Source organism: Carcharodon carcharias, chromosome 2 (assembly GCF_017639515.1).
Source record: "Carcharodon carcharias isolate sCarCar2 chromosome 2, sCarCar2.pri, whole genome shotgun sequence".
NCBI lineage: Eukaryota > Metazoa > Chordata > Chondrichthyes > Lamniformes > Lamnidae > Carcharodon > Carcharodon carcharias.
Window position 1 is genome coordinate 161,755,693 of NC_054468.1, and position 12,544 is coordinate 161,768,236.

General features: G+C 44.3%; 1 protein-coding gene across 1 annotated transcript in view; it reads left to right on the plus strand.

The window, feature by feature from the left end:
- The first annotated feature begins 3,202 nt into the window (after nucleotides 1–3,202).
- sft2d1 (SFT2 domain containing 1) overlaps nucleotides 3,203–12,544 on the plus strand; it is a 60,985-nt gene continuing 51,643 nt past the window's right edge. Inside the window, exon 1 of the mRNA XM_041217207.1 lies at nucleotides 3,203–3,373. Within this exon, the coding sequence (XP_041073141.1) occupies nucleotides 3,311–3,373 (63 nt within the window). The 5' untranslated portion in view covers nucleotides 3,203–3,310. The remainder of the gene's footprint in view (nucleotides 3,374–12,544) is intronic.

Genomic DNA, 12,544 nt, shown 5'->3' on the forward strand with positions numbered 1-12,544 from the left:
GGACAGCGGTACTTCTTCAGTGTGTTCTCAATGAGAGGCTTAATCCAACTAGTAAGAAATGGCAGCCTACAGTCAACTTGCCTCATGGCAGAGTCACATGACTATGGCAAGCCAGGTGGTACATTTAGTAAAGATTGCATTTCCAAGACGCAAACAATCTCCATATCTAACGAATGATATACTTGCCTTGGAGGCAGTACAATGAATGTTCCTGGATGAGAGAGTTGCCCTATGATGAGAGACTGAGTTGATTTACTGATTTGTCTTATACTCTCTCATGTTTATAAGAATAAGGTGATCTCATTGAAACGTGCATGGAGGGGCCTGACAGATCATAAGACCATAAGACATAGGAGCAGAAATTAGGCCAATCGGCCCATCAAGTCTGCTCCACCAGTCAATCATGGCTGATAAGTTTCTCAGCCCCCATTCTCCTGTCTTCTCCCCGTAACCTTTGATCCCCCTACCAATCAAGAACCTATCTATCTCGGTCCTAAATACACTCAATGACCTGGCCTCCACAGCCTTCTGTGGCAATGAATTCCATAAATTCACCACTCTCTGGCTAAAGAAGTTTCTCCTCATCTCTGTTCTAAAAGGTCTTCCCTTTACTCTGAGACTGTGCCCTCGGGTCCTAGTCTCTCCTACTAATGGAAACATCTTCCCTACGTCCACTCTATCCAGACCTTTCAGTATTCTGTAAGTTTCAATCAGATCCCTCCTCATCCTTCTAAACTCCATCGAGTATAGACCCAGAGTCCTCAAACGTTCCTCATATGTTAAGCCTTTCATTCCTGGGATCATTCTCGTGAACCTCCTCTGGACCCTCTCCAGGGCCAGCACATCATTCCTGAGATACGGGGCCCAAAATTGCTCACAATATTCTAAATGTGGTCTGAATAGAGCCTTACAAAGCCTCAGCAGCACATCCCTGCTTTTATATTCTAGTCCTCTCGAAATAAAGGCCAACATTGCATTTGCCTTCCTAACTACCGACTCAACCTGCAAGTTAACCTTAAGAGAATCCTAGACTAGGACTCCCAAGTCCCTTTGCACTCCAGATTTCTGAATTCTCTCCCCATTTAGAAAATAGTCCATGCCTCTATTTTTCCTACCAAAGTGCATGACCTCACACTTCCCCACGTTGTATTCCATCTGCCTCTTCTTTGCCCATTCTCCTAACCTGTCCAAATCCTTCTGCAGCCTCCCCACTTCCTCAATACTACCTGTCCCTCCACCTATCTTTGTATCATCTGCAAACTTAGCCAGGATGCCCTCAGTTCCTTCATCTAGATCATTAATGTATAAAGTGAAAAGTTGTGGTCCAAACACTGACCCCTGCGGAACTCCACTAGTCACCAGCCGCCATCCTGAGAAGGACCCCCTTATCCCAACTCTCTGCCTCCTGCCAGACAGCCAATCTTTATCCATGCTAGTACCTTGCCTCTAACGCCATGGGCTTTTATCTTACTGAGCAGCCTCCTGTGCAGCACCTTGTCAAAGGCCTTCTGGAAGTCCAAGTAGTTAACATCCATTGGCTCTCCTTTGTCTAACCTACTTGTTACCTCCTCAAAGAATTCTAACAGACTTGTCAGGCATGACCTCCCCTTGATGAAACCACGCTGACTTTGCCCGATTTTACCATGCACTTCCAAGTATTCTGAAATCTCATCCTTAATAATGGACTCTAAAATCTTACCAATGACCAATATGAGGCTGATTGGCCTGTAATTTCCTGTCTTATGCCTCACTCCCTTCTTAAACAGAGGGCTTACTTTGGTGATTTTCCAGTCCTCTGGGACGCTCCCTGACTCCAGTTATTCCTGAAAGATCATCACTAACGCCTCCACTATCTCTTCAGCTATCTCCTTCAGAACTCTGGGATGTAATCCATCAGGTCCAGGTGATTTATCCACCTTCAGGCCTTTCAGTTTTCTTAGCACCTTCTCCTTGGTAATGGCCACCATACTCACCTCTGCCCCCCCAACTCTCTTGAACTTTGGGGATGTCACTCGTGTCTTGCACTGTGAAGACTGACGCAAAGTACCTATTCAGTTCCTCCGCCATTTCTTTGTTCCCCACTACTACTTCTCCAGCGTCATTTTCCAGCGGCCTAATGTCCACTTTTGCTTCTCTCTTATCCTTCATATATCTAAAAAAACTCTTGCAATCTTCTTTTATATTACTGGCTAGTTTACCCTCATATTGAATCTTCTCCATCCTTATTTCTTTTTTAGTTGTCCTTTGTTGGTCTTTGTAGGCTTGCCAATCCCCTGGTTTCCCACTGCTCTTCGCCGCATTGTATGCTTTCTCTTTAGCTTTTATGCTGTCCCTGACTTCCCTTGTCAGCCATGGTTGCCTCATCCTCACTTTAGTATGCTTCTTCTTCCTAGGGATGAATTTTTGCTGTGTCTCCCAAATTACTCCCAGAAACTCCTGCCATTGCTGTTCCACTGTCTTTCCCGCTAGGCTCATATCCCAGTCAATTCTGGCCAGCTCCTCCCTCATGTTTCTCTTGCCTGGGAAATCTAAAACACGGGTAGACACTGAGAGGTTGTTGCCCTGGCTCAGGAACCTAAAGGGGCACAGTCTCGGGATAAGGGACCGGTCATTTAGTATTGAGATGAGGAGAAATTTCTTCACTCACGGGGCTGTGAAGCTTTGGAATTGTCTACATCAGGAGGATCTGGATGCTTGGTCGTTCAGTAAATTTAAGGCTATGTTTTTGGACTGGAAGGGTATCGAGGGATGTGGAGATAGTGCGAAAAAGCGCAGTTGAGATCATGATTCATGTTGACGTTTCGAGTCCTCATGACCCTTCAACAGAAGTAGTTCCTAGTTCTGTTGAAGGGTCATGAGGACTCGAAACGTCAACTCTTTTCTTCTCCGCCGAGGCTGCCAGACCTGCTGAGTTTTTCCAGGTAATTCTGTTTTTGGCTTGGATTTCCAGCATCCGCAGTTTTTTGTTTTTATCATGATTCATGATAGTTTTATACGGTGGAACAGGTTCATATGGACTCCTGTATTCCTGCTTCCTTTTCTCATGTTTTACAAAGTTATTTCTTTCACCCTCTCTGTGTTCCACTTTCCACCAAGCAATTGCCATATCCGCCCTTGTTCTTTCATTTCCATGGTGACCCGGTCAGTCCATCTCCCTGTGTTACATACTAACCTGTCCGGGCTGTTAGAAAGATGAATACAGCAGCTCGGGGGAGAGTTTCACTGGTGACTCCGCTGTTTTCCGGTTGTCGCGGTGTCCAGAGTTTAGAGGAAGTTTCATTTTCGGGTGTTTTTGCTCGGGTTAAAATCAATGGAGAAATTGCGGAGAGTGCTGAGCGGCCAGGACGATGAGGAACAATGTCTGACGGCACAGGTAAAACCTCGGCTGCTGTTTTCCAGTCACGGAGTGTCGGGCCGAGTGTCTGTCCCTCGGGGTTAACGCCGCAGCAGCTCCCCCACCCCCATCCCGCCACTTCTATTTTGTAGATCCGCCTGCACAAATTCCGCTTTCTTTTACACCTTTATGACAAACTGTGAAATGTTCGCCACGAGTATCAGTCCTAACGACCCTAGAAGTGTTGTAGACTTAGTATTTACTAAATACTCCAGAAAGTCGAGCACGCCATACAACAAATAGGTGACCCGTGGAAACATTGAGTTTTTTGGTTCATGCTTTCAGCACGGTCATACGTCATTGAAGGTGCACTGCCCATGGTGACCCACTTTCAAACTGGTCTAAAACACCCGTGAAGTAAATGATGTCAATGCAGCTTTTTCCTACAGGAGCCTTATGAAATCCATTTCCCTCTCCGTTTAACGCCCTGCATACCTTGCTCAATAAGTTACATGCATTGTGACTGAGGAAGCAAGATTTCAATTGGTTGCAAGTATGTCTGGATGATTGCATTCAAACTTACCCCTGATACTTCTTGTAATTGAGGAAGCAAGCTCATATAATCTGCATTCCTAGCATGCAAAACATGTAAGATAGATATACCCTGGCATTTTTATAGTAACTGAAGGTATAGCCTCTCCTGCTTTTTCTTTGTGGTCACATTATGCGAGGTTCTGGGAGGCTCCAACCAATAAGCCCTAAACGCAAGAAACCTAGCGGGGCTTCCAGATGAGAGTCCTGATCGAGCATGTCGTGCCCAAAAAGCTCTCTGTAATAAAGTTTATCTGTTTCTTGTTGAAACCTGTCTGCTCCATCGAGTCATTACATTTGGCGACGAGGATAAAATAGCTCCACGCTGCACCTTGCCTTGTTACCTTGAGTACATTGAATCTTAACAAAAAGAAAAGACTACTCACCAGTCATGCTATTCCTCGGCAGAATCGATCCTTATGATGCAATTATGGAAGACTGGAGCCAGTATGTAGACCGCCTTGGATTTTATTTTGTAGTAAACAAAATTATTGCAGAGGAAAAGCAGAAAGCCATCATTTTGAGTGTATGTTGCAGTAAGACATACAATCTCACCACAACCTGATGTCCCCGAGCACACACGATTCAAATTCTTATATTGAATTAATGGACCTTGTGAAAACGCACTTCCAGCCAAAGCCATCCATATTAATGCGGCATTTTAAATTTAATTCCAGTTAGGGCCCCAGGAGAGTCCACCGCAACCAATGTAGCAAACCTTAAGCAGTTGACAAAACACTGCGACTTCAGGGACACGTGACACGCTGCGGGACTGATTAGTTTGTAGAGTTCAATACGACGCCATACAGCGCCATTTACTCGTTGAGGTTGACATTGACTTTAAGCACACCCTAGAAACCCCCTCGCCATGGAAAGTGCTGTGTGGAGACTTGCAGGCTTTGCAACACGTACAGCATGACGTTGTACTTCATGTGGGGCGAGTGCCTACCGCCAGGCGTGACACGAAAACCAGACCCACAGCATCAAAACGAGAGGCAATGTCCACAGTTAGAAACATGTAAAAGCCCAGCAGTAACTCCAAGATTAAGTTGTTGTAGATGTGGAGGTGACCACGGATCAGCACCTGTAAATTCAAGGAGGCAGAATGTCGTTCCTGCCATAAGAAAGGTCACGTAGTAAGGCCAAGTTGAAACAGCCCATAAAGCAGCAAGCCAACATGATTGAATTAAAAAATACAGCAGAACTTGAAGCTGCCGACACTGACATTTATTGCCTGTATAACATAACCTCTGTAAAAACCAAATCTATCACTGTCACAATCTAAGTTAATGAGAAGCCACAAATAATGAAGGTGGATATGGGTACCTCAACTACAGTGGTGGGAGAGCACACTTTCAAATACCTTAATGAAGGTAGACAGCCAATAAAACCTGGAGCATTCAAACACTAAATGAAAGACATACACTGGAGAATCTATTCAGGTAAAGGGCATTGCCACAGTACCAGTGCCTTACAGGTGACAGACAGCCCAGCTGCCTCTAATAGTAGCGAATGGAGAAGGACCCAGTCTTTTAGATCGAGACTGGTTACAGAAGATCGAGCTTGACTGGCCGGAGATATTTCACCTGAAAACCGGAGGAGCTCTTGACCTGTTAAGAAAATATGACTTAGTATTTCGGGATAAATTAAGGAAGTTAAAAGCGTGAAGGCCAAGATATATGTGGATCCTCAGGCAACACCACGTTTCTTCAAGGCCAGACCTGTGCCTTATGCATTGAAGGAGAAGGTGGACACAAAATTGTGCCAGTTAGAAAAGCTGGGCATCATCCAACCTGTCCAATTCTCAGAATGGGCAGCACCCATAGTCCCAGTGGTTAAGCCTGACCAAACCATACACATTAGTGGGGACTATAAATTGGCCATAAATAAGGCAGCAAAACTAGACAGGTGCCCCATTCCAAGCATAGACGATCTGTATGCAAAGCTGGTTGGAAGCAAGTCACGTACGAAATTAGATATGAGCCACGCCTACCAATAATTAGATAGTACGTCAAGAGATTACATGACTATTAACACACACATACAAGAGTCTTTATCAGTAAACTCACATACCCTTTGGAGTATCATCTGTATGCGCGATCTTCCAGAGAACAATGGAGAGCCTTTTGCAAGGACTTCCCCGAGTGGCAGTATACCTAGATGATGTTTTGATCACAGGGTCAACCGAGACCAAACACTGGCCGATCGAGACCAAACTGTTGGCCAACCTGGAGGAAATGCTAAGGAAGTTCATGGAAGCCAGCTTATGGTTAAAGAAGGAAAAATGTACATTTGAAGCACCGGAGGTTACTTACCTGGGTCACAGGGTGGACTCCATGGGTTTGCAGCAGGTAGAAGAGGAAGTTTGGGCAGTAAAAGATGCACCCTTGCTATCCAATGTAATCGAACTCAAGCCCTTCCTGGGAGTGATCAACTACTATAGTCTCTTCTTGCCTAACTTATCAACTGTATTGGCACCATTACACTTGTTACAAAAGAGTCACCGTTGGTTGTGGAATTCGCAACAGGAAGAAGCCTTTGTGAAAGTGAAGAAACTTGCATTTATATAAAAACAAAAAGACTGCGGATGCTGGAAATCCAAAACAAAAACAGAATTACCTGGAAAAACTCAGCAGGTCTGGCAGCATCGGCGGAGAAGAAAAGAGTTGACGTTTCGAGTCCTCATGACCCTTCGACAGACTGCCATGTTATCTCACGCAATGATAAATGGAGCAGAAAGGCCCATTGGCTATGTCGTGAAAACCCTCTCTAAAGCCAAGAAGGGTTATTCCCAGCTAGAAAAGGGAGGTTTATTTGGGCATTCAGACTTTTCACCATTGTGTCGGACCATAAACCATTATTGGGTTTATTCAGTGAGGATAAGACCATTCCGCCAATAGCATCAGCAAGAATACAACGTTGGGCTCTGATATTATCTGCGTTTGAATATACTTTTATGTACTGTCCTGGCTTATACATTGCAAATGCGGACGTACTCAGTCATCTCCCATTACCAGATAGCGTTGTGCATGCTCCTGTTCCACAAGAAATTGTGCTATTACTGAATTTCTTGGATTCTTTGCCTGTATGTGTGAAGCAAATTAGAAATTGGGCGAACAAGATCCGATATCGTCGAAAGCCAGCGACTTTATTTTGCAAGGATGGTCAGATTTGCCTGTATCTGAAGATTTGAGACCCTTCCATGCCAGAAAGAGTTAAGCTGTCAAGATGGAATTTTGTTTGGGGGAATCAAGAATTGTCGTCCCATCACAAGCTAGGGAACCACTCTTGACAGAGCTTCACAGTGCGCATCCAAGCATATCGAAGATGAAAATGCTTGCGCAAAGCTACGTCTGGTGGCCAGGCATTGACAGTGACATTGAAAGCATGGTCAAGCACTTCTCCATTGTCAGCAACAACAGAAGCTGCGTCTGTGGGAGTGGTCTGGTCGACCCTGGATTAGACTACATATCGATTATGTGGACCAATCTTAGGTGCAATGTTTTTGTTGATCATAGATGCATATTCTAAATGGATGGATGTATTCGAAGTAAAATCGTCAACACCAAGCGCAACTATCGAGAAGCTGCGTCACTGCTTTAGCATACATGGCCTACCTGAAATCGTCGTTTCTGATAACACTCCAGTCATTACCAGCTCAGAGTTTCAGAAATTCTTGGGCAGAATTTTTACCTCGCTGGGCAGGCCCGGGTGTGGCCGTGAAAGCGACTGCTGCCGCGATTGGGCCCCGACCGCGGTTTCACGCTGGCTGGTCAATTAACGACCAGCCAGCGTGAATCGTACACTGAAACTCTGTTAAATGAGTAGGGACATGTTAAAAATGAGTTTCAAAAGTTTTTTTAATCAATGGTTGAAACCTCTTCACGTCCATGGATGAGGTTCACAAAAAATGCAAAGGCCGCTTGGTCTATTTGCCTGCCCGACAACCGTAAGGTTGGACGGGCAACCAAAAGTTCAATTTAACACCACCTTCAACACCTCTTTGTCCTTTTGTCTATGACATATTTTGGCAATCTCCACCTATCACTGATCCTCTATCCAGCTCTACCTGTCCCACCCACCCCTTAAACCAGCTTATATTTCACCTCTTTTCCATTTTTACTTAGTTCTGTTGAAGAGTCGTACGGACTCAAAACATTAACTGTATTCCTCTCCGCAGATGCTGTCAGACCTGCTGAGTTTTTCCAGGTATTTTTATTGTTGTTTTGGATTTCCAGCATCTGCAGTTTTTTGCTTTTATTCAATTTAACTAATTGATTAAGGGCCTTAATAGGACTCTTAATTGTCAGCAGGCGCGCTGTCATCTCTCACGCCTGCCCACCGACTGAAATATTGCGCAAATGCACGATGACATTGGGACGCTCACCCAACATCATCACGCACTATTTTTCTTCCGATTGGGTCAGGCCTGCACGATGAGGGAAAAATTCTGTCCCGTGAATCTGAATGGAATCAGACATATTAAAATAGCCGCTTACCATCCCTCATCGAATGTTTTAGCCAAGAGAGATGTACAAACTTTCAAGTCTGGTATGAAAAGATTATCACAAGATACTCCAGAATCTCGACTCTCCTGCTTTCTTCTCAGTTATCGTATGACGGCACACTCGACTACGGGTTCAACACCTTCTGAATTATTGATGAAATGCCACCCACCTGCACGGTTAAGCCTGGTTTTTCCAAATATAGAGGGGAAGAGTGGAATCAGAGGAATCAAAAGTTAAACCATGCTATACACAACAAAGTTCGCACATTCAGTGTAAGTGACAGGGTATCGTGCAAAATTTCAGAAGTGGTCCTTGTTGGGTTCCTGGAACCATTGTCTCAGAGACTGATCTCTTATCCTTCCAAGTACAACTGGAGGATGGAATTGTTTGTAAACACGTAGATCATGTTCATGTTAGAGAGACATTTCAACAACCAACTATTCTGCCAGTGATTAACGTCAAACTGTCAATTCCTGAGGTGACAGATCAGCCTAGAATAGACGTGCCCAATGTCTCTGTAGAGTTGCCAAACCCAGGCTGCCACTTTCTAATGATGTCTCATGCTGCAGTTTCGGATCTTGTTGATCCTGTTGAGGAACCTCAAGTGGTAGAGCTATGCCGCTCTAGTCATATAAGGACAGCATCTCAGAGATTGGATCTTTAATCACCTGAAGTTTTATATATGTATATGTTGGATATTCAAATGTTTCCTTGTTAATAGAAATCGTAAAAAAATCTAAAGCGGGAGGAACTATGGTAAATGAAGGTATAGCCTCTCCTGCTGTCTATCAGGGATCACATGATGTTCTGGAGGATCTGACCAACGAGCCCTAAACGCAGGGAATGCGGTGGGCGGGTTTCCTTACGAAACCGCTGATCGAACATGTAGCACCTGAAAACTCTGTAATAAAGTTTATCTGTTTCTTATTGAAACCTGTCCATTCCATCATTACAATTTTTGCAGATAGTTTTTTAACTCTTGCTTATATTATTTCCGTGTCTTTTGTTTGCATCTCTGAAATATAAGCTCACCTTTACTGGACTGTTCTGAAAGTGGCAAGTAAGACCATAAGGCGTAGGAGCAGAAGTATGCCATTCGGCCTATCGAGTCTGCTCTGCCATTCAATGAGATCATAGCTGATCTTCAACTCTATTTTCTTGCCTTTTCCCCATAACTCTTGATTCTTTTTCTGATTAAAAATCTGTCTATCTCTGCCTTGTATAAACTTAAAGACCCAGTTTCTACAGCCCTCTGCAGTAAAGAATTCCATAGTTTAACTACCCTTTGAGAGAAGAAATTCCTCCTCATCTCTGTTTTAAATGGGCAACCCCTTACCCTGAGGTTATGCCCTCTGGCCCTAGACTCTCCCACAAGGAGAAACAACCTCTCAGCATCTACCCTGTCAAGCCCCCTAAGAATCTTGTGTCTACAAGGTCACCTCTCATTCTTCTAAACTCCAATGAATACAGGCCCAACCTACTCAACCTCTCCTCATAAGAAAATCCCATAAGAAAAATTAGTTTTGTAGGCGATGGTACAGAAGTTCCAGTAGAAACACAGTAGATGGGGCCAAGCATTCAACCTGGAAAGAGCCACTTTTCTGAGAGATGGCTTGTAGATATAAATGGGAAAATGAGTTTTCAATACTGTAGGGTAATATAACTGGTTCCACCAGCTAGAGATTTATATCACATGACTCCCACCTTTCCACTCTGGCTTTGACAAAGGTGTGTATCTTTTTGTCTGGATCCCGGAGATTATTAAACATTCGAGCCATTAAGACTTGAACGGGAGGTCCTTTGTCTTAGTCGATGAACAGGCTCCGGTTGGCCAGCCTGGCTTATGAAATTAAGATGGTCTTTGTACAGTTCTCTTTGAATTTGGCCTCTGCACCCACAGGTGGTTGTTAGAGTCTCTTCAGAGATAACAAAGTGTAAGTTCCTGTGAAACTGCCAGATAGCTCCTCTGGTTCAACGATCACAGACAGACATAGCTTTAGCCATTTTAAAAGGTTTTTTTTCCCCCAGTTTTTGAAATTTTAGAAATTAGCCATGAAGTGTGTAAAAACAATAAGAATAGGGTAATTATATTAGGTGAATTCAACTTCCCCAACATTAATTGGGATAGGCATAGTGTTAAGGGCTTGGATGAAGTGGATTTCTTGCAATGTGTACAGGAGAATTTTTTAGGTCAATATGCAGAGGGTCCAACAAGGGACAGCGCAGTGCAGGACCTAATTCTGGGGAATGAAGCCGGACAGATGGCTGAGATGGTGGTGGGGGGAGCATTTTAGTGATAGCGACCACAACATGGTACTGTTTAAGTTCGTTGTGGACAAAGAAATAGACAAGCTGCAAAAAAATGTTTTGGATTGGAGGAGACCACTTTTAGTAAAATAAGGCAGGATCTGGCCAAGGTAGACTGGGAACAGTTACTTGTGGAAAATCTACAGAGGAACAGTGGGGGGTGTTCAAAAGGGAAGTGGGGAGGGTACAGGCTCAACATGTTCCCTCTAGGGTGATAGGAAGGAGTAACAAGCCCAGAGAACCATAGATGACCAGAGATATTCAGGTTACGATGAGAAGGAAAAGAGAGGCTTTTAGCAGGTACAAAGGAAGCAAATCAGCAGAGGCATTAGTGGCGTACAGAAAGTGCAGGGTGGAGCTTAAGAAGAGCAAGGAGGGGATATGAGAAAGCTGTACCTGGTAAAAGTAGGGAAAATCCCAGGATATTTTGTAAGTATATCAATGGGAAGAGGATAACCAGGGAAAGAGTAGGGCCCATAAGGGACCAAGGGGACAATCTATGGGTGGAGCCAGAGGACATCACTAGAGTGTTGAATGAATACTTCACATCCGTCTTCACTCAAGAGAATGAAGATGAATGTGTCGAACTCGGGGAGAGAGACTGCGAGGTTCATAAGCAAATTGATATAGAGAGTGGCAAGGTATTGGAGGTGTTGGCAGGCTTAAAAGATGACAAATCTTCAGGCCCGAATGATTTGTGTCCCAGACTGCTGAAGGAGGCAAGGGAGGAGATCGCAGGGGCTCTGACCCGAATTTTTAATTCCTCTCTGGCCACGGGGGAGGTGCCAGAGGACTGGAGAACAGCTAATGTGGTTCTGCTATTTAAGAAGGGTTGTAGAGAGAAGCCAGGGAACTACAGGCCAGTGAGTTTCACGCCAGTGGTAGGGAAACGGAGAAAGTTCTGAAGGAGAGTATCTATCTCCACTTGGAGAGGCAAGGTTTGATCAGGGATAGTCAGCATGGCTTTGTCAGAGGGAGGTCATGCCTAACAAATTTGATTGAATTTTTTGAGGAGGTGACCAGGTGTGTAGATGAAGGTAGTATAGTTGATGTAGTTTATATGGATTTCAGCAAAGCCTTTGACAAGGCCCCACATGGGAGACTTATAAAGAAGGCAAATGCACAAAGGATACAGGGTAATTTGATAAGGTGGATTCAAAATTGGCTTAGTTGTAGGAGGCAGAGGGTGATGACAGAAGGCTGCTTTAGTGACTGGAAGCCAGTGTCCAGTGGCGTACCACAGAGATCTGTGCTGGGTCCCCTATTATTTGTCATTTATACAAATGACATAGATGATTATGTGAGGGGTAGGATTAGTAAGTTTGTGGATGACACAAAGATTGGCCGGGTGGTTAACAGTGAGGTTGAGTGTCTTGGGCTACATGAAGATATAGACGGGTTGATCAAATGGGCGCATAAGTGGCAGATAGAATTTAACCCTGAAAAGTGTGAGGTGATACACTTTGGAAGGAGTAATTTGACAAGGAAGTATTCAATGAACGGCATGACATTAGGAAGTTCTGAAGAACAAAGGGACCTTTGGTGTGTGTGTCCATAGATCTCTGAAGGTGGAGGGCCATGTTAGTGGGGTGGTGAAAAAGGCATATGGGACACTTGCCTTTATCAATTGAGGCATAGATTACAAAAGTAGGGAGGTCATGTTGGAGCTGTACAGAATCTTAGTGAGGCCCCAGCTGGAACTGTGTGTAGTTCTGGTCGCCACATTATAGGAAGGATGTGATTGCATTGGAGGAGGTGCAGAGGAGATTCACCAGGATGTTGTCTGGGATGAAACATTTAAGTT